Source organism: Danio rerio, chromosome 1 (genome assembly GCF_049306965.1).
Source record: "Danio rerio strain Tuebingen ecotype United States chromosome 1, GRCz12tu, whole genome shotgun sequence".
Lineage (NCBI taxonomy): Eukaryota > Metazoa > Chordata > Actinopteri > Cypriniformes > Danionidae > Danio > Danio rerio.
The window spans coordinates 58347213-58371326 of record NC_133176.1 but is presented as its reverse complement, the minus strand read 5'-3'; the positions used below and the strand labels follow the sequence as shown (position 1 = coordinate 58371326).

Sequence of the window (24114 nt, the reverse complement as noted above, 5' to 3'; positions counted from 1 at the left end):
TGACATTGCATAATGTGTATATTTAATATTTTAGTTTACAACATAGAGCACAATATCAGTAAAAAAAAAAAACTTAGAGGATGCACGTATATGTATTATAAACACAATAGTTACATAAAAATAACAAATACATTTTCTGTCATATTATAAACCATGACATTTTTCATATATATATATATATATATATATATATATATATATATATATATATATATATATATATATATATATATATATATATATATTCATATTAACAATTTTCATATAACAATACTGTACATCTGTACATAACAATGTCCTGTACATCAATTTACAATATAGGTCTGAAATGTGAAGGTTAAGGTGAAAGGTGTAAATCAGCCTGACTAGTGAGATATTTACATGTGTGCATGTGACATGGTGACTGATGTAATTATGAATAAATGATTTAATCTTGAGTAATTATCTCCTGAACTGGATCATGTCACTCTTCAATATGCCGCTGTTTCTCTTTAGTCAGACTGAAGGAAAGCTGAATCACTCGACACTGTCCAGAATCATCTCACATGTGTGAAGAGACAGAAAGTTTCTCTGTTTTCTCGTGGTTTTCTCTCTTCATGACGTGCTCCATCACAGGTGGAGGAAACAGAAAGAGCATCCGCTTATTTGTGTTTTAATTCTGCAGCATTGAGTTTCTCTGTGAGCAGATATGAATAAAGCAGTTCCTGCAGCATTTCTTCCTCTTCTCTGATGCACATTAATGATGGAGTGTTTCAGTCACTGATGATGATGTTTAGTCGTCCAGCAGAGTCTTTATAAACTCCAGCAGCACGATCACTGACACTTCACTTCTGCACAGTTTAATGTGTCTGTAGAGACTCCACATTCAACATATAAAACCCCAGCTGATACTGAATAAAACACACAGAAACACACACATTATCAAGCGTCACTGAGACACATCTGTACAGCTGATTCAGTTCACATGAGATTATTATATGATCTATGAATTATTAATACTTACTGCAGTGTCTCCAGTTTATAATGTGGATCATCTCTTAAATCAGAGAGCAGCTTCACTCCTGAAACTCCTAGATTATTATTAAACAGATTCAGTTCTCTGAGGTTTGAGGAGTTTGATCTCAGAGCTGAAGCCAAAGCAGCACAACCTTCATCTGAGACACCACAAAAATCCAACCTGCAGAACAACAACACACTCTTTACTCAGTTCAGCAGATCAACAACACACACAGAGTCTTTAGGTTAAAGTTTTACAATCCCTCTGTCCTGTTTGTCAATGGGTCACTCTCTCAGGACTCTTCAGATAATGAGCACAACAGTAGTCAGTGTGAGCAACTGAGAGGATCTTTGTTTCGGCTTTTAAACAGCACGATTTACTTACTTAAACACAACAGATGCCAAAACTATTGATGCTCACAGGCCATTCTGCTCTTTTACATACATTAAAACAGCTCATCAATAATAATAATCCATAACAACACAAATATAAAACATAATACAGCAAGCAGAACTGCAGAAATGTGCTGGATGTGTGTAGTAAAACACTGAACTATAATCCAGATCTAGAACATGATCAGAACAATCAGATGCAGATGAACACCTCTAGAAGAGTCTTTCAGCTTCATCAACATCAATACAGAAGGAGAAATCATCTTCATAATGTTGTGTTCAAGTCAATTCTTGTGTTGTAAATAAAATCCTTCACACAGTGTGTTCATATATCTTGTAGATCTTTTAGGCTGTTTTATTTGGTGAAAATCATTAATATTGTTCTGGAAGAATGAGCTGATCTGGAAAGTTGTGTGTGTTCTGGATGTTTCCTGCTGTGTGAAGCTGAAAGTTTTGAGTATTGAGAAATCAGTAATAGAGATTGTAGAAATCTAAATGAAATAAAGCTGACATTTCTGTGGGTTCAGTTGTGAATTTGCCTCGTGTCTTAGAAGAATAATGCAGCCAGAGATGAAGATTCTCTCATTCCTCACTGATTTATATGACTTTATAATAGAAAATGCTGAAAGTGCTGAAGCTCATCCTGAAACTGACAGAAGTGAAGCAGAAAAACAGAGGAAAACACTTCTGGATGAGCTTCACTCAATGCTTTCATCAATAACTGAGGGAAATGAAGATTTCTGCTGACTAAAGGCTGATATATGACATTATTATTCTAATATGAATGTGTTTTGCTCAAACATTTGCTTCTGCTTCAGGGATTCCTCATGTTGGCTTTATTATTAGTGTTTTGTCTAAATGTTTCTAAAACTTCAGCTTTAAAGATCATTTCCCTTTACTCAACACAGACATTATTATTCTGAATCTTTATGTATTTATGTAAACTGGTGCAGCATGAGTGCAGATAATTAAAGAGAAAATCATCTTCAGTAGAAATATTTCTCTAATGTAAATGATGAAGATCTTAATAACATGATGATGATGAAAATCCCTAAAATACTGTAGAGAACAATAACTGAGATTAATGTATGATCTTACGTCAGTTTCTCCAGTTTACAGTGAGGATCCTTCAGTCCAGCAGAGAGCAGCTTCACTCCTGAATCTCCTACTTTATTCCCAGTCAGATCCAGTTCTCTGAGGTTTGACGAGTTTGATCTCAGAATTGAAGCCAAAGCAGCACAACCTTCATCTGAGACGCCACAAATGAACAACCTGCAGAACAACAACACACTCTTCACTCTCAGTTCAGCAGATCAACAACACACACAGAGACTTTACACAGTTAAACCTGTAATCTGTGTGTGCTTCATGTTTCAGTGAGTTTGTTTACTTTAGTTTGATTATATTTGAATATGAATCACTGTGATCTGAACATCATGATCAGGAATCTGCTTTACTGGTGTGTGGATGTGTTTGATGATCAGAATATGAAGTGTGCAGCTTAAATAAGTTTATACTGAGATAGCGGACTGCTGTTAATGGACAATCAATGATTTCAGATTGATCAACTAAATAATTGTAAACTATAAAACTGTAAATATCTGATATTGACTTTTGGTTTAAAAGTAAAGTGTGAATCTGTGATTCTTCATTCAGTGTCAGACGAGCTTCTGTGAGAATCTGAAACTCTTGCTTTATTCACACACTTTCATCTAAAACCCGCAGCACATCTACTAAATGACACCAGCCAAAATACAAGCAGAAAATAAATTAAACTAATGACTGAAAATTAAATTAAGAAATATAAGAAAAATGTAAAGGTTTTAATTGTTTAAGGGTACTACAGTAAAATAGCAAATGCAATAAATAGCTCGTTCTAATTATTAATTAAATATTATTTCATAGCTCAAACAGAACCAAAACCAAATCACCAAGAGCTCTTATGAGAATCAGACTGATAAACTTGTACAGCATTCTTGATATAAAATATATTATTATTTCAATTAAGATCATTGTATAATCTTACCACAGTTTCTCCAGTTTAGAGTTTTCCTTCAGTCCAGCAGAGAGCAGCTTCACTCCTGAATCTCCTACTTTATTCTCAGTCAGATTCAGTTCTCTGAGGTTTGAGGAGTTTGAACTCAGAACTGAAACCAAAGCAGCACAACCTTCATCTGAGACGCCACATCGGCACAACCTGCAGAACAACAACACACTCTTCACTCTCAGTTCAGCAGATCAACAACACACACAGAGACTTTACACAGTTAAACCTGTAATCTGTGTGTGCGTCATGTTTCAGTGAGTTTGTTTACTTTAGTTTGATTATATTTGAATATGAATCACTGTGATCTGAACATCATGATCAGGAATCTGCTTTACTGGTGTGTGGATGTGTTTGATGATCAGAATATGAAGTGTGCAGCTTAAATAAGTTTATACTGAGATAGTTGAGAGCTTTTGATACACAATCACAGTTATTAGACTGATCAACTATAAAACACACAATAAAACTATAAACATCTGAGATTCACTGCAGGATTAAAGCAAAGTGTGAAACTGATTCTTCACTCAGTGTCAGTCGAGCCGCTGTGAGAATCTGAAACACTCTTTTACACACACACTTCACTCTAAGACTGCACTCACACTAGACACGATTGACCTGAACCATGTCCAGGTGCGGTCTGGAGCACTCACACTAGTCAAACTAATTGGGATATGGGGGTCAAATGTGCCCAGGCATGGTTCAGATAGTCTAGTGTGAGTACAGCCTAAAACCAGCAGCACATACACTAGATGACAACCTGACAACACACAAGCTTGAAGATTTAATGTAGGAAAATCAATTAAAGTGATCAATAATGTGGCGCAGTAGGTAGTGCTGTCGCCTCACAGCAAGAAGGTTGCTGGGTCGAACCTCGACTCAGTTGGCGTTTCTGTGTGGAGTTTGCATGTTCTCTCTGCCTTCACATGGGTTTCCTCCGAGTGCTCCAATTTCCCCCACAGTCCAAAGACATGCGGTACAGGTGAATTGGGTAGGCTAAATTGTCCAAAGTGTACGAGTGTGTGTGTGAATGTATGTGTGAATGTTTCCCAGAGATGGGCTGGAAGGGCATCCGCTGCAAAAAAACTTGCTGGATAAGTTGGCAGTTCATTCCGCTGTGGCGACCCCGGATTAATAAAGGGACTAAGCCGACAAGAAAATCAATGATTGAATGAAGAAAATGTGATGTTATTGTTGAAGAGTTCTGGAGCATTATTACAGTGTTTTATTTTATTAATAGTTCATTATAAGTAATATTTCATGGCTCAAACACCAAGAGCTCTAATGAGAATCAGACTGATAAACACATGTAAACCCTTGATGTTGTTTCAGCTGAGATTAATGTATGATCTTACCTCAGTTTCTCCAGTTTACAGTGAGGATCCTTCAGTCCAGCAGAGAGCAGCTTCACTCCTGAATCTCCTACTTTATTCCATGACAGATCCAGTTCTCTGAGGTTTGAGGAGTTTGATTTCAGGACTGAAGCCAAAGCAGCACAACCTTCATCTGAGACGCCACAACACCTCAACCTGCAGAACAACAACACACTCTTCACTCTCAGTTCAGCAGATCAACAACACACACAGAGACTTTACACAGTTAAACCTGTAATCTGTGTGTGCTTCATGTTTCAGTGAGTTTGTTTATTTAAGTTTGATTATATTTGAATATGAATCACTGTGATCTGAACATCATGATCAGGAATCTGCTTTACTGGTGTGTGGATGTGTTTGATGATCAGAATATGAAGTGTGCAGCTTAAATAAGTTTATACTGAGATAGTTGAGAGCTTTTAATACACAATCACAGTTATTAGACTGATCAACTATAAAACACACAATAAAACTATAAACATCTGAGATTCACTGCAGGATTAAAGCAAAGTGTGAAACTGATTCTTCACTCAGTGTCAGTCGAGCCGCTGTGAGAATCTGAAACACTCTTTTACACACACACTTCACTCTAAGACTGCACTCACACTAGACACCATTGACCTGAACCATGTCCAGGTGCGGTCTGGAGCACTCACACTAGTCAAACTAATTGGGATATGGGGGTCAAATGTGCCCAGGCATGGTTCAGATAGTCTAGTGTGAGTACAGCCTAAAACCAGCAGCACATACACTAGATCAGTGGTTCTCAAACTTTTTTCACCAAGTACCACCTTAGAAAAAAATTGTCTCTCCAAGTACCACCTTACGACGCTATTTTTTAACCAGTATTAAAAATAGAGTTGTGGGCCTAATTAGCAGCTACAGGTGTGCACAGTTTAAAAACGATGCAGATTAATTCCTATTATTAAGAATATGTATTATTGTCAGTCACTTTAAACATTTTAAATAGTCTGAACATTAACTGTGCTTGCAGGTAAAAAAAAAAAAAAAAAAAAACCTTTTAGTTAAAATGTGCTTTTAAAGGTTCATAAAAAATAGTGCTGTTCTTAAAGGGCCATGAACCCCCCTCGTTTCAGCAGGGTGTTTTCACACCTCTACTTTGGAAAAAGTCAGAAAAGTGGGCGTGTCCAGCTCTGTTTAGGGGGGGAGTGTCGGAGGAACTAAAGTGGGATGGTGTGGGAGTGTCTATTTGGGCACGCGCGAGTTTCAGTCAAAATACACACACATGAGAAAGTGATGGTGTTTAACCTACATGGACATCTGTAGTTGAATTATTTGCCAAATTATTAAATGGTGGACTTTAACTGCAGTTTGGCTCTTTCATTCAGGGAATTCATTCATGCCCCTCGCGACAAACGCGATATTTGATTCGAGGATCTGCTCTAAGCGTGTATTTTTCATGCAATGTTTGATACCGCACGGGGAATGAGAGAAAAAAACCCTCCGCATTTCCCGGAAACTTAGATGCACACGGCAGGTAGCGTCAGAAAGCCGCGTGTGTTATTCCGGTCACAAAATGCGGTGCTATGTTTGCACTCAGTGCAATAGTTAACTTAATTCGATACGAACAAACTGAATAAACAAAGAGCGCTGGTCGCTCACTTACCAAATCTGTAGAGACAGGACAATCCACAGCAACTAGAGCCGCGTCATTATGAAGAGAAGACTAACGTTACAAGCGAATCCGGATTTCAGCGTTTGCAGATGAGAACAGCTCTCAAGTAAACAATGTTCCTCCTTAGACACGTAAGTTATTGTTGTCGAGCGTCGCGTACACTGTTAATCCACACGTGATCCAGATAAGCTCTCACAGAGAGAAAATAAAAACAAAACTTAACGGCAGCAAACTATAAAAGCAACACTTCACGCTTGTTTTGCCAACACAACGTGGCGTCTCTGTCGTCTAAACACTGTGACACTAATGAATATTAATGAAGTTGCACAATAGAGCGCGCTGATTGGTTTGAACCAAGCCTTACTCATGCATTAATGCATCACACTGTAAGACGTAATAAGACACACTCTGGCACAGACGCCCAGTCTGCACGCTGGAATACACGCTATTATGTCATGGCCGTGACGCAGCTTCAAAAATTCGTTTCAAACCGGAAGTACGAATTTGCTTGAAATAACGCAAAAACAACCAATTTACACTTTTTAGTGAAATATAGGTGTCCTAATAGTGTTTTTAGCAGTGTGGGACACATATACCACTGTCAACAGCTCAAAACATGTGTTTTGGTGTTTCGTGACCCTTTAAAAAGTAAAAAGAAAACTGCTGCACTTAAATCTAAAGTTTTCATAATAGCCTATTCATCAAAATCTGGAAATGTTGCTTGGACCTCATAAATATAGGCTATATGTCATATTCATACACTTTTAGACAAATCTTGAAATGTTAAATGTACATATGACAGGGTTCATACAGGCACAGCCTAATGAAAATCAATTCCAGCACCTATTTTTTTTTCAAGACTGACATGCTATGTATTGAAGACCTGAAATGTATTCTCAGGAACCCATAAAACATTGCATAGGAATAGATACACATAAAAACCATTAATAATAATAATAATAATAATAATATTTATTAATCATATATTAATAATATAATAAACCTGCACTTAATGCTTGTGAAATCTTTTTTGTACTCAAGGAAAAATACTATTACACTGCTAAAATAACACAAATTTTAGTAAATAATACTAAAATTAGGTAAAAGACAAAGTACTCTTTTAAAAAGTACTAGTTGGTTACTTTTGAAAAAAAAAATCAGATTTTCATTTTGAAATCACTTTTTTTAAGTGTAAACCTGATTGAATGGTTTAATTGCTTAAATCTCAAAGCTACATGTATAGGAACTTGCACTGACAAAATAAGTGTGGTCGATTTTTCCTTTCATGACAATTAATCTTTTTTCAATAGCACTGGCAAAACTACCAAATAAACTTTAAGGCCATAGAGACACTTTTTGCCCATTTTTTAAACAATATTTTCAAGCTTTGAAAGGTTAAATTAAAGTATATGGTAAAATATCTAAATTTAGCCTTTTATTTACATATTTTACACTATTTTTCTTTACAATATGGCAAATTTGTTTCTTAAATAGCTGCACATCACATGTAGATTTTATTTTACACTTGATCTTAATCTAAAATACAAAAAAATAAATAAAAAATACAAGTACACTGTCAGTAAAAAAATAAAACAAATGACTTCATTTTACTTGAGGTATTTGAAATATGACGACACTACATTATCAAAGCAGTGTTTTAAGAGCCTTTATTGTTAATTTTGATAAATAAACAATAAATATAACAACGGATTATTTTGACCTGTAATGCTTTAAGACAGATCAGAATACAGCTAAATGTATAAACCACACAAATACCTCATCCAGAAACATTTCCAGCATAATTCTTTTGTCGTAAAGAAATAAAAAATGTTCCACCTTTGCTAAAAGTAAGTTTCGCTTCACAATACAGCCAAATAAGAAGACCATTTGCATTGTCATCGATCATGCATCAATCTAATTCTAAATACTTGATAACTTTGAATACTTTTGACTAAATTTAGTCAAGGAAAAAAGACAAATAATGTCTACTTTAATAGTGGAGAGATCGCGATTGTATTCAATCTGAGCACACAGGCGATCATGAGAGAACTTGCAGTTCATTTTAAAAAAGCCTATTTAGGAGCTCGCATATCTGTTTTAGCGATTTGCGTACATGAATGCGCTGTCTCGTGTTAAAAAAAGCACTCGCCGCATTTGCAGAAATGAGTTATTGCGCAATACCTCCATTCCCGCGCCGCTGTTACACCAAATTCTGCGACCGCCGTATTCTGTGACTCTAGTAGGCGCTGTTCTCACTGTTTAACTTGAACTCGCTCCCACAGGCGGACTGGACACGCAAACAGCGTACATACTCTCACGTGAACGTGCTCGGCGCCTGTGCACATTATATGAGCGCCTCAATATATTTCATCGTTCTCTGTTTACTATTATTGTTCTTGCCTTTGATATATAGATGTTAAGTTTACATATATTTAACAGCCCATCAAAGAAAGCATTTTGCTATAATATGATCAGTACAACGAGCTTTTTTTTATTAATTTTAGGTTATTAAAACACACACACACTATCTATCTATCTATCTATCTATCTATCTATCTATCTATCTATCTATCTGTCTGTCTGTCTGTCTGTCTGTCTGTCTGTCTGTCTGTCTGTCTGTCTGTCTGTCTGTCTGTCTGTCTGTCTGTCTGTCTGTCTGTCTGTCTGTCTGTCTGTCTGTCTGTCTGTGTAGCTAGTCTAGTTTGTTTTAGCCTTTTTCCCCTGTAAGCAGTTATGTAGATTACTGTTGATCCCTTTTAAATGTTCCCTAAATATGTTTATAGAATTTCTTAAATGGCTTTTAAATTAAAAAGAAAATTATTTAAGTAAATGTGGAAAGTGTGTGTAAAATACTGGTTAATAGAATGTATGCACACAAATTAAAATAAGTAAGGTGCATAATTTAATTTAAAATGAAATGTTTTTTATGTGTATATTTTCAAAAAGGTTAAATCTAAGATAACATTTAACTTAACAATTACTTGAAAACTATTAACATAAAGACATGGTATCGGATTAACATTCTGCACATTTGTAGGGGCTTCATGGGGTCAGGCTCAAACACATTACATGTGATACCTCTGGTCACACGTGTCACTGAATCTGTAACGAAGGAATAAGTGTTTTGAGATTGCCATCTTATTTTAAAAGAAGGTTACCCAAGAACAAGGTAATGGTTTTCTGTACGTTTCCCCTTTCTTCTTCCACTTCTATATTATTTTCCCCACAATAGTGGCACAGCTCACTAAGGTCATCTATTAAACCAAAATATACTTTTATATACAACTATATGAAGGGTTAATTGGGTCTTAGTCATGTGGGAAAAAAGTTGCTATGGAAATTATAGCTTGACAATTTGGCAATTACTTATCTCTAAAATGTAATATTGAATTAACATTTTCTAAATTTGCACAATTCTATAATAAAAAATATCAAAAGGCAAAATATCTCCAAATTATACCCTTTTTTCACACAACTTGATTATTTTTATGCAGTGAAAAACAAAGTACCAGATTCATTCAGCAGTCTAATGTCAATTTTTTCCCTGTCATTGTTCACTACAGAGATATTATTTGCAAACTGCAGAGACTCCACAGTTGTGATGAAACAAACCACTTTTTTTATATGTATCATACATTTTCTGCTGTGTGTTTTAAAAAAAAATTCCTAACTTGAAAAAGACAGTAAGGCAGGGAAGAGACTTGCATTTTTTGTTTATTTTTATTTCGGCTATGTCAGGTAACACTTATCTGTAGGCTCTATATGTATTTTTAAGGTAATATTTATAACGGTTTTCCTAACTGTTTTGGCATGCACGGAGGACTGTGATTTGGCATTTTGGAAAAAATAATCTGCATAAACTTTAAATAAAATTATGTGTAGAATTATCTTTATTGCTATGAGTTTTTGCTGACCAAATAAGATCTATGGTGTAGATCTATATACTTATGCATGAATTAACACATAGTCCTTTAATATGGATACGATAATAATACTAAAATGAGCATTAAAAAGTCTTGTATATCATTTTGAAAGATGCAAGTGCGCGGTGAAAAGAGAAAGAGAGAGCAAAACTGTCCAGAAACATTATTACAAACCGTTTGATTAAACCATGCGTGTTGTATTTGATCATATTTTAATATATATATATATATATATATATATATATATATATATATATATATATATATATATATATATATATATATATATATATATATTTTTTTTTTTTTTTTTTATTGGGTATGTATTATCAAAATTGTAGTTTTTTATTATCATGTAAGCTGTTTGCATTTGGAGAACATTATTTTTTTCTGTGTGAAATACGAGGGATCAGATACTAACATTGAACAATTAATTCAACACACGCAACCTGGGTGCATTAATGAGGCATTAACGACGCAAACTAGACTAATTACACAGATAGACAGACAGACAGATGGACAGACAGATAGACAGACAGACAGCCATACAGACAGACAGACAGACAGACAGACAGACAGAGAGACAGACAGATAGATAGATAGATAGATAGATAGATAGATAGATAGATAGATAGATAGATAGATAGATAGATAGATAGTGTGTGTGTGTTTTAATAACCTAAAATTAATAAAAAAAAGCTCGTTGTACTGATCATATTATAGCAAAATGCTTTCTTTGATGGGCTGTTAAATATATGTAAACTTAACATCTATATATCAAAGGCAAGAACAATAATAGTAAACAGAGAACGATGAAATATATTGAGGCGCTCATATAATGTGCACAGGCGCCGAGCACGTTCACGTGAGAGTATGTACGCTGTTTGCGTGTCCAGTCCGCCTGTGGGAGCGAGTTCAAGTTAAACAGTGAGAACAGCGCCTACTAGAGTCACAGAATACGGCGGTCGCAGAATTTGGTGTAACAGCGCCATTCAGACTGTATAGAGGAGTGACAGGTCAGAGGCGAGTCGACTGGCTGTCGGAGAGAGAAACGTGTATGTAGATAATCAAAAAGGCAGGAAATATGTCCGCGGTTTAATTACTCTGCTAGACATCTCTATAGTAAAAACATCCGAGAAGCATTATTCCAACAAAATTTTTGTTTTTAAGTTGTTTTCTCTGTCTCTGGAACACAGAAAGCCTTTGTCCCGCCCTTACGTTTCACGCGACTAGAAAAGGTCGACTGTGATTGGCTACTTTTCATGTCAGTCAAATCACCCTTCAGACTCAATTCTTAAGCTTCGGAAACTGATTTTCAGCAGCTTATGTCACAAAGCACTAAAATAAACACTCTACGCACAGCGCTGTGATCGTACGCTTCACAAAACAGACAATGCTGATCACATCGATGTTATATTACACATAAAAGGATTAAAAGTGTTAATTGTTTCTTTCATTATTTGGCAATTCCTCCGCGTACCACTAGGAGGAAGCCCCGTACCACAGTTTGAGAACCACTGCACTACATGACAACCTGACAACACACAAGCTTGATGATTTAATGTAGGAAAATCAATTAAAGTGATGTATAAAAATTTAAATAAACACAATAAAATAAGAAAATGTGATGTTATTGTTGAAGAGTTCTGGAGCATTATTGCAGTGTTTTATTTTATTAATAGTTCATTATCAGTAATATTTCATGGCTCAAACACCAAGAGCTCTAATGAGAATCAGACTGATAAACACATGTAAACCCTTGATGTTGTTTCAGCTGAGATTAATGTATGATCTTACCTCAGTTTCTCCAGTTTACAGTGAGGATCCTTCAGTCCAGCAGAGAGCCGCTTCACTCCTGAATCTCCTACTTTATTCTCAGACAGATTCAGTTCTCTGAGGTTTGAGGATTTTGATCTCAGAACTGAAGCCAAAGCAGCACAACCTTCATCTGAGACGCCACAATTAATCAACCTGCAGAACAACAACACACTCTTCACTCTCAGTTCAGCAGATCAACAACACACACAGAGACTTTACACAGTTAAACCTGTAATCTGTGTGTGCTGTGTGATTTAACAACTCAATTTACCCGTTTGTTATCAAGCTGAAACCCCAAGGTTTCTAACAACAGTTTTTTTATAAACTGATAACTCACTAACCCCTAATAAATGCAGAGGGTTAGGATCGCCAGATCAGATTAGCTCAGTTTTTTCTTCATTGAAATGTAAAATAATTGACGGCAGCCAGGTCTTAACCTCGATTAGACATCTCATAAAGGAGTCAAGGCCATTTTTATCATTACTTTTGAGAGGGACATAAATCTGAGTGTCGTCAGCATAAGAATGAAAAGCCACCCCATATTTACAAAAAAATAGACCCTGAAAGTAAAATATATAAAGAAAATAATAAAGGTACAAAAAAAAGCCCTTGCAGAACTCCACATGTCAAGGGTCTGGAGGATGAAAAGGAGAGCAGAGCCCTGAATGTCCACTAAATTCTCAAGACAGGAAATGAGGATCTCACGGTCAATAGTGTCACAATCACAGTTATTAGACTGATCAACTATAAAACACACAATAAAACTGTAAACATCTGAGATTCACTGCAGGATTAAAGCAAAGTGTGAAACTGATTCTTCACTCAGTGTCAGTCGAGCCGCTGTGAGAATCTGAAACACTCTTTTACACACACACTTCACTCTAAGACTGCACTCACACTAGACACGATTGACCTGAACCATGTCCAGGTGCGGTCTGGAGCACTCACACTAGTCAAACTAATTGGGATATGGGGGTCAAATGTGCCCAGGCATGGTTCAGATAGTCTAGTGTGAGTACAGCCTAAAACCAGCAGCACATACACTAGATGACAACCTGACAACACACAAGCTTGAAGATTTAATGCTGGAAAATTAAATAAAGTGATGAATAATAAGGACAAATAAATAAAATGAAACAAGATAATGTGATGTTACTGTTTAGGTGTTCTGGAGCATTATTGCAGTGTTTTATTTTATTAATAGTCAATTCGTGCACAACTCAAATAGACGAGGTTCTTTAAAACGGCAGAGGCGGTCAAAAGAAAGCAAGACAGACGGATAAATATTATTATAATTATTATAATTAAATATATTATATATAATACAGATAAATGATTTTTATAATCATTCAAGACTTTTTAAATCAAACTTTGATGCATCACTTGCTTTTGATCATATTTCGGACAGTTCTACCTATTAAAGTTAAATATTAATGACTACAGAATATGGGTTGCTCTACAATTATATTTTATATTATGGAAAGAATAAAAACAAAACAAAAAGTACACTACCTAAAAAATACAGATGTTTTTATGTAAGCCACTCATAGAAATGCAACGATTATAGACTTTGGTTGTACGATTATAGTCTGAGAAATAATCACGGTTTCACGATTATTATGTATTTATTAATCTCAAAACACTACTAGTTTAGAAAAACCACATGAAAATATTTTACAGAGTTATTTATTGCTGCTCAGTAACCAATTAATACAGCACATTATTATATTAAAAACAAACAACAGTCCATTTCCCTCTTTGTGCTGAAAAATAAGTATTTTTTTGACATTTAAACATAAGTAATATTTTTACACTGTAAATAACTGACAGAACAATGAATAAATAAATAAAAACAAGAATAAAAATATATATTTGTCTAATGCAGTGCTTGAAATTAAACTTTTTTACTTGGTAGCACCGGCGCTCCTAACTCCTAACTGCAAATTGTATATTAACAGATTTATTGTATTCAAAAACAACATCAATCAGGACTAACAAAAACCGAAAGACAATCTAATTCTGTTATGACTTATTGATATTTGTGCAATAATTCCAAAATGAATCTCTAATAATTATAGAATATTAACAATAATGATGATGACAATAATACTAACAATGAACTGCTTTTCTCATGATCATGCTGCCTTGAATGTGCTTGAATGCTTGAATCTGCTATAAATGTCCTGCTGTTACAAATAAATGCATGGCTTGCATCAAACAAAAATACAGAATTGCAGTAAGAAATATCTATTGTGCATTATTGTTTCATATGCATGTCAATTTAATAAACAGAAAGATCAGACAAGAAAAGTCTTACTCCTGTCACTCTTTAAAAGTTTTGGTTTTGGTTTAAGTTGTTTTAAATGCTTAGTCTTATTATGCGCCGATTTTCATTTTTCAGGCGAGTCAGCTTAGTAAAGGTGAGCTTATTTGGCTGTAATGTATACAGTGTTAGATTTTACATTTAGCAGCCGTTTGCGCATCGAGATTCGGGTCATTAAACAGCTGATCCACTCTGAGTCTTTCAGCACTCTCTGATAAAACACTCGTTGATCTCAGTCACCACGTGATGCACCATGCATCATTATTTGTAACTTTAAGTGGGTTTGCAAACCTGTGTACTTTTCATTGCTTCTTCCTCAAATTTAAGCTGTTTGCAGTTCCCTCGGTCACAAAAGCACCGTCATCTCAACTAAGTGCGTCTGAAAAGCGTTAGGGCGTTGCGCCGCGTGTGCGTCCCTGCATTGGAAATAATGAAGTTGCACGAGCTTGTCTTAGTTAATAGCCTCAGTCGTAGTTTATTCAGTGTGCGTGGTTATTAGTCTCTGTGTACAAAGTAGCACACAGTCTGCATAACTTTGTTTAGTAACTGCAGTTTTGTTCCATGCAGAAATACTGGGTTAAAAAGCCTTTATGATTAACCGCGACAAATTAAAGCGCGGTTTATATATATAGAATATTGCTGGTCACAGTTTGACACAGACGAGTTGATAAAAAACCAGCACTGATGCTGATTGTTTCTGTCCTGGATCCGCATCATAAACACCTTCGTTTATTTGCACAATTGTAGAAAGAAGCGCAAAACAAAACTTTTTAAAATGTGTTCTGCTCTGGAAACAAGCCGGTCACAAGTCGGAGCGTCTGGGTTTTCTCTCCATCAGAGTGCGCTCCGGCATCGCTCATAAACACAACAAATAGCCTATAATTGTGATGATTTAGTGAACCAACAGACCAACCTTTTTTCTATTAAAAATGTAGACAGAGGTTTATGATATAAGCATAACAGCAGAGCATTAATTTAATGCAAATTTCCAGTGGAGCGACTAATTTGAGGTAGCCTGATATTTTTATTTGTCCGAAGATAAAAAAAAAAGTTGATGGGGAAAAAACAGCCTACACCGGTTTAAAAGGATTAGTCAGTGTTTTCATTATGTAATCTAATTTTGTCATTTAAGTGAAAATATCTGGAGCAGGAATATTTATTTTATTCTTTTTATTTAGTTTATTCTGTTTCTATGCTGTTTGAAACACTGCAGGGCCCGCTTTTTCAAAAAGTCTGATCCGGACCAAAACCAAGATTGGATATAGCGTGATCTAATCCGATTATGTAATCCGTTTTTTTTTAAACCCATTTTAAAGATTTGGTCCAATCCCTTGTCCAAAATCCTAATGGATTACTTTGAAAAACCGGGCCCAGGTGACTGACTGATGATCTGTTGTTAATATGTTCTCATGTTGAAATTAATCAGTATTTTAAACTGCAATATTTATTGTGTCAGACACAAAATAGACACGTCAATTATTATTATTATTATTTAATATTAATCTGACCAGCTAACGGTTAATATTCAGTTAAAATGTGGCAGTTGTCGGCTGGCAAAATGAACAGAAATGACCATCTCTACAGTGGAGTCAGATAAATAATGATTGAAACGCCATCCTTCAACTGCTTTCTGTTTTTGATTATTGATTCAGAAAAACAGCTAAAGATTCATGCCTTATAAACACAAAAGAAGATATTTTGAAGAATGTTGGCTGATGGTACACACTGACTTCAACAGTAGAAATAAAATGATCAGGGAAGTCAAAGAAGGTCAGGAAGTTTACCACCTTACCTCAATCCTACACCTAACCCCACCACTTATAGAAAACTGCAAATTTTCCTTTCTCTAAACTAAAACTAACAAACTCATTCAGTATCAAGCTTTTTGATAAAACAAGTCACTTTTTTCTTGTAATACCTGTGTAATACCAATGACATTATACAAGTTTGTTTCATTGTCAAACCTCACAAAAACACACAGACACAGACAGACAGACACACACACACACACACACACACGTTTGTTTCAGTGAAAAGTGGGTACATTACATAGACTTCCATTCATTTTATACAGCCCAAACCGTATATTATATTGGCCTCACCCCACCCCACCCCACCCCTAAACCCAACCATCACAGGAGACTGTGTGCAGCTTTTCTCTCTGATTAAACTCATCCTGTAGGATTTATAAGGACGTCACCAATGTCCTCATATTTCACCTCCTTTTTATAATACCTGTGTCATACCCATGTCATTAAACAGATTTGTGTCCTGACATGTCACAAAAACACGTACACACACACACAGGCACACACACAGACACAGACACAGACACAGACACAGACACACAGACAAACACACACACACACATCTCTCTGGTCAGTGCTACTTACACAGCTGATCTGGAGGCTTCAACTACAGACAGGAGCTTCTGAAGAACTTCATCAGGTGTCTGGAGCTTTTGTGTTTGTGTCTGGTGTTCTGAGTCTGTTAAATATCTTCTTAAATTAAACTCATCCAACTGCTCTGAAGTCAACAAAATAAAGACCACCGCTGACCACTGAGAGGAGGACAATCTGCTGCCTGAAAGATCTCCAGATCTGACATACTTCTGGACTTCATTGACGAGAGAATGATCACCCAGTTCATTTAAACAGTGGAACAGGTTGATGGATTTCTCTGGTGAAGGATTCAGTTTTATTCTTATTTTAATGTACTCAACTGTTTCCTCTTGACTGTATGAGATGTTTCCAACCTGTGTCAGAACATTTTTCAGGAGTGTCTGATTAGATTTCAATGAGAGACCCAGAAGAAATCTGAGAAAGAGGTCCAGATGTCCATTTCTGCTCTGCAGTGCCTTGTCCACGGCTCTCTGGTGCAGGTCAAAGACTGTGTGACATGTGAACTCATGTGGACGTGTTGATCTGAAGTTTTCACTGAGCTCATCTCTCTCGTACAGCAGGAATGAAAGCAGCACATAAAGAGCTGCGAGATGCTCCTGAATGCTCAGATGAACAAAGCAGAAGACTTTCCCCTGAAACAAGCCCAGCTCCTCTCTGAAGATCTGAGTGCACAATCCTGAGTAAACGGAGGCTTCGCTCTCATCAATGCCACACTCTCTCAGGTCCTCCTCATAGAAGATCAGGTTGCCTTTCATCAGCTGCCGGAAAGCCAGTTTCCCCAGTTTGAGGATCATCTCCTCATCCTTCAGCTTCTTCTCATAGTGCTTCTCATGTCTGATGCTGGTCTGAATGATCAGGAAGTGTGTGTACATCTCAGTCAGAGTCTTGGGAATCTCTCCTATATCTGTTCTCCTCATCATGTCCTCCAGAACAGTGGCTGAGATCCAGCAGAACACTGGGATGTGGCACATGATGAAGAGGCTCCTGCAGGACTTCAGATGTTGGATTATTTCATCAGCCAGTCTCTGATCTCTGATCCTCTTCCTGAAGTATTCCTCCTTCTGAGGGTCCGTGAAGCCTCGTACCTCCGTCAGTCGATGGACAAACGCAGAGGGAATGAGATCTGCTGCTGCTGGTCTGGAGGTGATCCAGATGAGAGCAGAGGGAAGCAGATTCCCCACAATCAGGTTGATCAGCAGATCCTCCACTGAGGCCGATTCAGAAATATCACACAGTTTCACTCCACTGTTAAAGTCCAGAGACAGACGACACTCGTCCAGACCATCAAAGATGAACAACACTTTATATCCGTCTCTGGATATCTCCATCTCTTTGGTTTCAGGGAAAAACACATGCAGGAGATCTGCCAGACTGAGTGTTCTGTCCTTCATCAGGTTGATCTCTCTGAAAGGAAGTGGAAATATGAGCTGGACGTCCTGATTCTCCTTCTCTTCAGCCCAGTCCAGGATGAACTTCTGCACAGAGACTGTTTTCCCGATGCCAGCGACTCCCTTCGTCAGCACAGTTCTGATGGCTTTGTGTTGTCCAGGTAAAGCTGTAAAGATGTCTCTGCATTGGATCGGTGTGTCCTCTGTTGTTGATCTCCTGGATTGAGTCTCGATCTGTCTCACCTCATGCTCATTATTGATCTCTCCACTGTCTCCCTCTGTGATGTAGAGCTCTGTGTAGATCTCATTCAGCAGTGTTGGGGATTTATTTCTCGCTGTTCCCTCAGACACACACTGAAACTTCTTCAGCAGATTTGATCTGAATGTCTGGAGGGGTTTGCGATGGCTGTAAGATTAAAATAAAATGTTTTCAATGTTGCATGTGATGTCTGATGACAAATCATTTGTTTAAAGAGATGATCTCTTAGTTTAGTGAGTTTATGCAATACAGTTTAATAATAATAGTAATAATAATAATAGTAGTAATAATAATAATAATAATAATAATAACAATAAAAATATCGTATAAACCTTTTTATATTTTCATATATTAAAATATCATCAAATGCTTTAATCACTCACATGTAAATTTTAAAGTGACAAAAGAGCAGCTGGTTAAGCTGAAGTGCTTAAAAGTAATGTTTTCTCAAAGAGAGGTGTAACTGAAATGTGACCCAACCCATAATGAGCTCAAACTAAACAACAGAAATCTGACAGGCAGCTCAGACTGCAAGATCCTAAGACTGGAAATAAGACAGAACTGACAGATCCTGACCTGTGCTCCAAATACAACACACACAAATAAAAAAATAAAAAACACAAATAAAAACAAGCAAACCTGCCAGGATTGTGCATATACAGGTGTCAAAACTTCAATGTGTTCAGTTTAAATATGATTTTGTTTTATACATGCTTTTACACTATACTGTATGTTTTATAAAAGATACATGGTGAAAAGTATAGCCCTAGGCTGCAAAAAGCAAATATAAGAATTAAGTTCTTTAGCCTTCATAGTGCCCTATATATATTGTGCATTATATTTCACACACAAGGTGACTGAAATGGAAATTAAAATACAAAAGATACTGAGCCATTACTACAAGTAAAAAAACAAACAAAAAACAATTATACTTTAAAGGAGAACCTTAACGTTTCGAAAAAAACTGAACTGAAACTAAATTATCAAAAATAAACTTGCGGGACTTCATTTATTTAATTTGTGGGACTTCATTTATTTTTTACTATACTTTTAGTGATCTGCTTGTGGTTGTATAATTTATTTTTATGCTGTTGATGAAGCAGCATTCAACTTAAGCTCTTTAGACCATGCGCTGGACCGTCTCTCAGTGTTTCACTGCAATGTCTTTAAATAAATAATGATTTAGGCCTACTTTCATTATTCATTTATTTTTCATTTTTTGTTTATTATTTTGTACAATAATTGAGACGTAAAATGAGATAGTAAAACATAATCAACAACGAAAATGTAAATAAAAACATAAATGAAAATGTAAATGAAAAAGCTTATTTAATGACTGTCTTAGTCCTATCAAAATAGCAAACACTGAAAATCTCTTTACATTTAGGTTAAAAGACTGCTTTATTTATTTATTTTTTAAGCCTACTTATTGTACTGAATGTTTTTGCTTTCATTTTAGTTGTCTTTTATTTCTTCAATTCTACTTTCCAAAGTGAATCCTCATTGCACTTAACAAGTTTACAATGATAATGAAGTGTGTTAACGAGTTTTTTATGATTAATGAAGAAAATGTAATGCTGTGTTTTATCATTTCATCTTCATTTACAAGCACAGTAGCATATTTACAGCTGCGGTATAGGCTATTTCTGTAAGTTCCCATCCATTCCCGTCCCGTCCCTTTGTGCCCCCTGTCGGCATATTCACAAACTGCGGTCATACATTAAAACACGTGCTTGCCCATTTAAAGTGGCGTCGGTGTAAGCCACATTGAACTCTCACCTACTGTAAACACACAATATTAATCAGTGTTGTCTATTACTGATTTACCTAGAGCCGTGACAAGTGTGTACACTAAACTTTAAAGTAGGATCCACAGACTGGCCACTCTTCTCAGACACACTGGGTTCAGGAGGCCTGTAGATCAAATCAAGAACAAAGCAAGAATTAATTAAATTAATCTTAATATGTATTATGCTGTTGGAGACTTTACAACTCACACAAATACAGTTTCAATGTGTATGAATAAAATTCCATCAATATCAATAAAGCATATATTATTTGTTTATATTTAATGTCAAACCTGTTCCCTTACAAAAGTTGTGGATCTGAAAGTCAGAGTAAAAATTACCTTAAACCAGAGAATTATGCAACACCACACCATCTAGCAAACATTGAATTCTGAAAGCTGCTCACCAAGCTCAGAATTACATCTCAGTAAACTCAGTCAACAGCAGTGCCATGATTGTACATTATGATCAACTAAAAAGCTTGTTTATCAAGTGAGATCAGCCAGTGTAAATGTGCAGTCCTACACTCGTCTCAGTATGACAGTTTCTACAGTGACTGGAGATTTTTGTTAATGGCAAAAAGGTAAAAGGTTTTCTGTCAATAATCTAGAGTGAGCGTTTAGTGTGAACCCATCATAACAATTGATGCTGCCTTATATTGACTATAAACTACATCACTCATTATGCATGTTTGCTTTATGATCCAGCTCAAAATGATTTGTTTTTCCATAATTTTGCTCTATCAAATGTGACAGAGTTTTGGAGAAAGGTGCAGACTTGTGTCTGGTGAAATTTGTCTTTGTTATTTATTTAATTAAATGTTGTGGGTTTCTTACCCTGATAAAAGGATACATGTTAAAATAACCCAGAGTAACACCTACTTTACATTTTTACACATACAAGTATTTATTTGTTACTTTCATATGTTTTAATGAAATAAAGAAGCCCTTTTTAAGCAATACTATAATGAATAATAACATGTATGCAGTCTTACAGTTATAATCAGCCCTAGTGCAGCCATAATGCTGAAGTGGCCCTCTGTGAAAATTATTTTGACCCTCCTGACCCAAATCTTGTTTATCTGTGATTTTATTTACACTAATGCAGCTAAATACATCAAGTCTAAACTGAACTGAACGTTTTGCACAGTAGTGACTTCTTTAGCTTTCAAATGAAAGAAAACCGACATTTACTTGTGATGATACAGTCCTGTATAAATAATTGCCCTTTAACTACACTCTAATGACTGCATCTGCTTTAGCTTCTGATTTTAGAGTGTGTTTTTCCAGATTTTGTAGCTGTTAACTAAGACTTTCAGAAAAATAAACAATCTATTTTCCAAGCCAGAAAATAAATAAACTTAATAAAATAAATAAAGGAACAGTTTAGATCAGCACTTACCTAAACATAGGATCAATGCCTCCACTAAATTTGAGTGGATGATGCATTGACCAGTCACTCTTCATAGACACACCGCTGGGCTCTGGAGGATTCACTCTGTACATTGAAGATAAACTCAACATGAGAATGTAAACCACACACTCTTACGCCCCATTCACACGGGGCTTCAGCATAAACGCTTTGACAGAGGGCGTGTCTGAAGTTGGGGCTGACGCGATCGTCATAGCAGCGTCAGCCAATGAAATTCAGTCAACAATAGGCCACTGTCTGAGCTGGTGTATTTGCATACAGCGATCTGATTGGCTGACGCTTCCGTTGGCGCTTGAAAAGTTGAGCAAGTCATAACTTCTGCAGCCAGCAACGCCTCTGAAGCGGCTCCGACGGATCCACAATGCAGTTCAGCAACGACTGACATCACCCATTACAAGTGAATGGGAAGCGTTGAAGCTGACACCTCGTTACATTCAGGTCCTGTGTTTTATGGTTTTCTGCACTGGTTTCTGGTTAGTTACTGCATGTTTATTTCATCTATTAAATCTAACTGCACACTGATAAGCTTTCCCTGCATTTGTCATGTCATGGTCAATGTAGTTTTACAGTAAGTGTTCTTCCAAAATTCTCAGCTGTTAATTAAGATCTTTTAATAAATATCATTTGAAACGAACTGGCTGCTCACAGGTAATCTTGTTACTACAGGATTATTAATGAACATTTTTTTCTCTAAATTTTCATTCAAAAACTGAAAAAAAATCATTAATTAAAAATAGATCAGCACTTACCTAAACCCAGGATCAATGCCTCCCTTAAATTTGAGTGGATGATGCATTGACCGGTCACTCTTCATAGACACACCGCTGGGCTCTGGAGGTTTCACTCTATATTAAAGATGAACACAACAAGCATGTAATCCACTCTTACATTCATTACCCCTGTAGCGCTGATTCAGGTGACTAAACTACTACATTTACACAGAGACTTTTGTGGTGTTTCTCAGTTCTGTTCAACGCCTTTATTATTTTATTGATTGCCTTACAGTGTGTTTTATGTTTCAAGTTAAGAATTGTAAAAAACAATAATGATCAAATAAAAATAAATAAATAATACTATTAATAAAAATAGATCAGCACTTACCTAAACCCAGTGTTTCCCTTAAATTTGAGTGGATGATGCATTGACCGGTCACTCTTCATAGACACACCGCTGGGCTCTGGAGGGTTTGATCTGTACATCGAAGAAGAACACGTCCAGCAAATATAATCCACACACTCTTACATTCATAATACTGTAGTACTGATTCAGGGCACAACATTACGTTATTACATGGAGACTTTTGTTTTGTTTTGTTTTGTTTGTTTTACTCAATTGTTCTCTGTGTGTTCCCTAACCTACACACCAAATTTTTTATGTGTATTTATTGTCTTCAAACTCTTGTTATTTTGCTTTCCCTTACTGGCATATAAACTTCTATGTATCAGTCATCATTTGGCACTAAGTGTGTTTAATGTGTTTTTTTCTGAACTGTTGGTTACAGTTTGCTTGTTATATCTATTAAACCTAAGCGCTCTTGTATGTTATGTCATGTCATGGTCAATGTGTTCTTTCAAATTTCTCAACTGTTAAAGATCTTTTAATGAATAATATCCTCTGAACCGCACTGACTACATTACAGGCTATTGTCACTTTACAGGATCAATAAGGAACTCTTTCCGTGTTCCAACGCGGAAACAAGACTCACCCTCAAAACTAGGCCAATGCTTTATTTAAAGGAAGATTCTCAAAGCACAATGCCGTTATATTGTTGAACAATTATGTATAAATTAATATAATTAGCAGAACAATCGACCTATATGTAATAAAGATTGGACATGACGACAAAATATACCGAAAATAAAACACAACAAATTTCGTCACTCACCTGTGTGGAAATGTAGGTCTACCTTTGGGCAGGTTTTCATCTCGATGTCCACGATGATCCATCACAACAACCGAACTGAAGGAATCTCACCACTTCTACATTCGTAAGACGATGTTTCTGTCTTCATAAAATGGCGACAGAGACTGACTTTCCTTTCACTTTCACGTGCAGGTGTGTGTCAGGTGAGCTGGGGGAGGTCAGGTGAGGGAGGGGGATGGGCGGCGGAAGCAATGGCGTTCATATAACTTCGCAATGCAGCGAGCACCACTTGGAGCACTTTTAGCCTTGTGAAGTTGAGTAAAAAAACTTGTTCAAAATTAACGTGACAATAAGTTTAAACAATTTGTCTAATCTCAAGATGTGTAAGAGGACAAACTTAGACAAGAGAAACATTTTTTTTATCGTAAACTGAACAAATGTCAATTCCAGCACATCTGAATATACAGCTTTTATTTC

The 24114-nt window shown here is 36.2% G+C and overlaps 1 protein-coding gene across 4 annotated transcripts; it reads right to left on the bottom strand.

Moving 5' to 3' along the window:
* Positions 1-244: 244 nt before the first annotated feature.
* On the bottom strand, positions 245-24114 carry si:ch211-196h16.5. 4 transcript variants are annotated; one of them, XM_685006.11, is made up of 12 exons: positions 23659-24114; positions 22875-22964; positions 22523-22618; positions 21744-21839; positions 20383-20469; positions 16900-18702; positions 12163-12336; positions 4789-4962; positions 3416-3586; positions 2488-2661; positions 1004-1177; positions 245-890 (listed from the first exon to the last, which is right to left on the bottom strand). In XM_685006.11, exons 1-12 carry the CDS (start codon positions 23718-23720, stop codon positions 866-868), a joined length of 3126 nt encoding a protein of 1041 aa, XP_690098.5. In that variant the 5' UTR covers positions 23721-24114; the 3' UTR covers positions 245-865. The 4 variants fall into 4 exon arrangements, with proteins under 4 accessions (XP_690098.5, XP_068078003.1, XP_073762619.1 ...); XM_068221902.2 differs by lacking the exon at positions 3416-3586; XM_073906518.1 differs by lacking the exon at positions 12163-12336.

Excerpts from the sequence above, each read along its gene's own strand:
- si:ch211-196h16.5 (XM_685006.11), bottom strand. The coding sequence starts at position 23,720 with ATGGATCATCGTGGACATCGAGATGAAAACCTGCCCAAAGGTAGACCT. Across the intron at positions 18,703-20,382 it reads CACACTTGTCACGGCTCTAG|CCATCGCAAACCCCTCCAGA; the intron begins GTAAATCAGTAA and ends TTAATCTTACAG. Across the intron at positions 1,178-2,487 it reads TGTAAACTGGAGAAACTGAC|GTTGGATTTTTGTGGTGTCT; the intron begins GTAAGATCATAC and ends GTTGTTCTGCAG.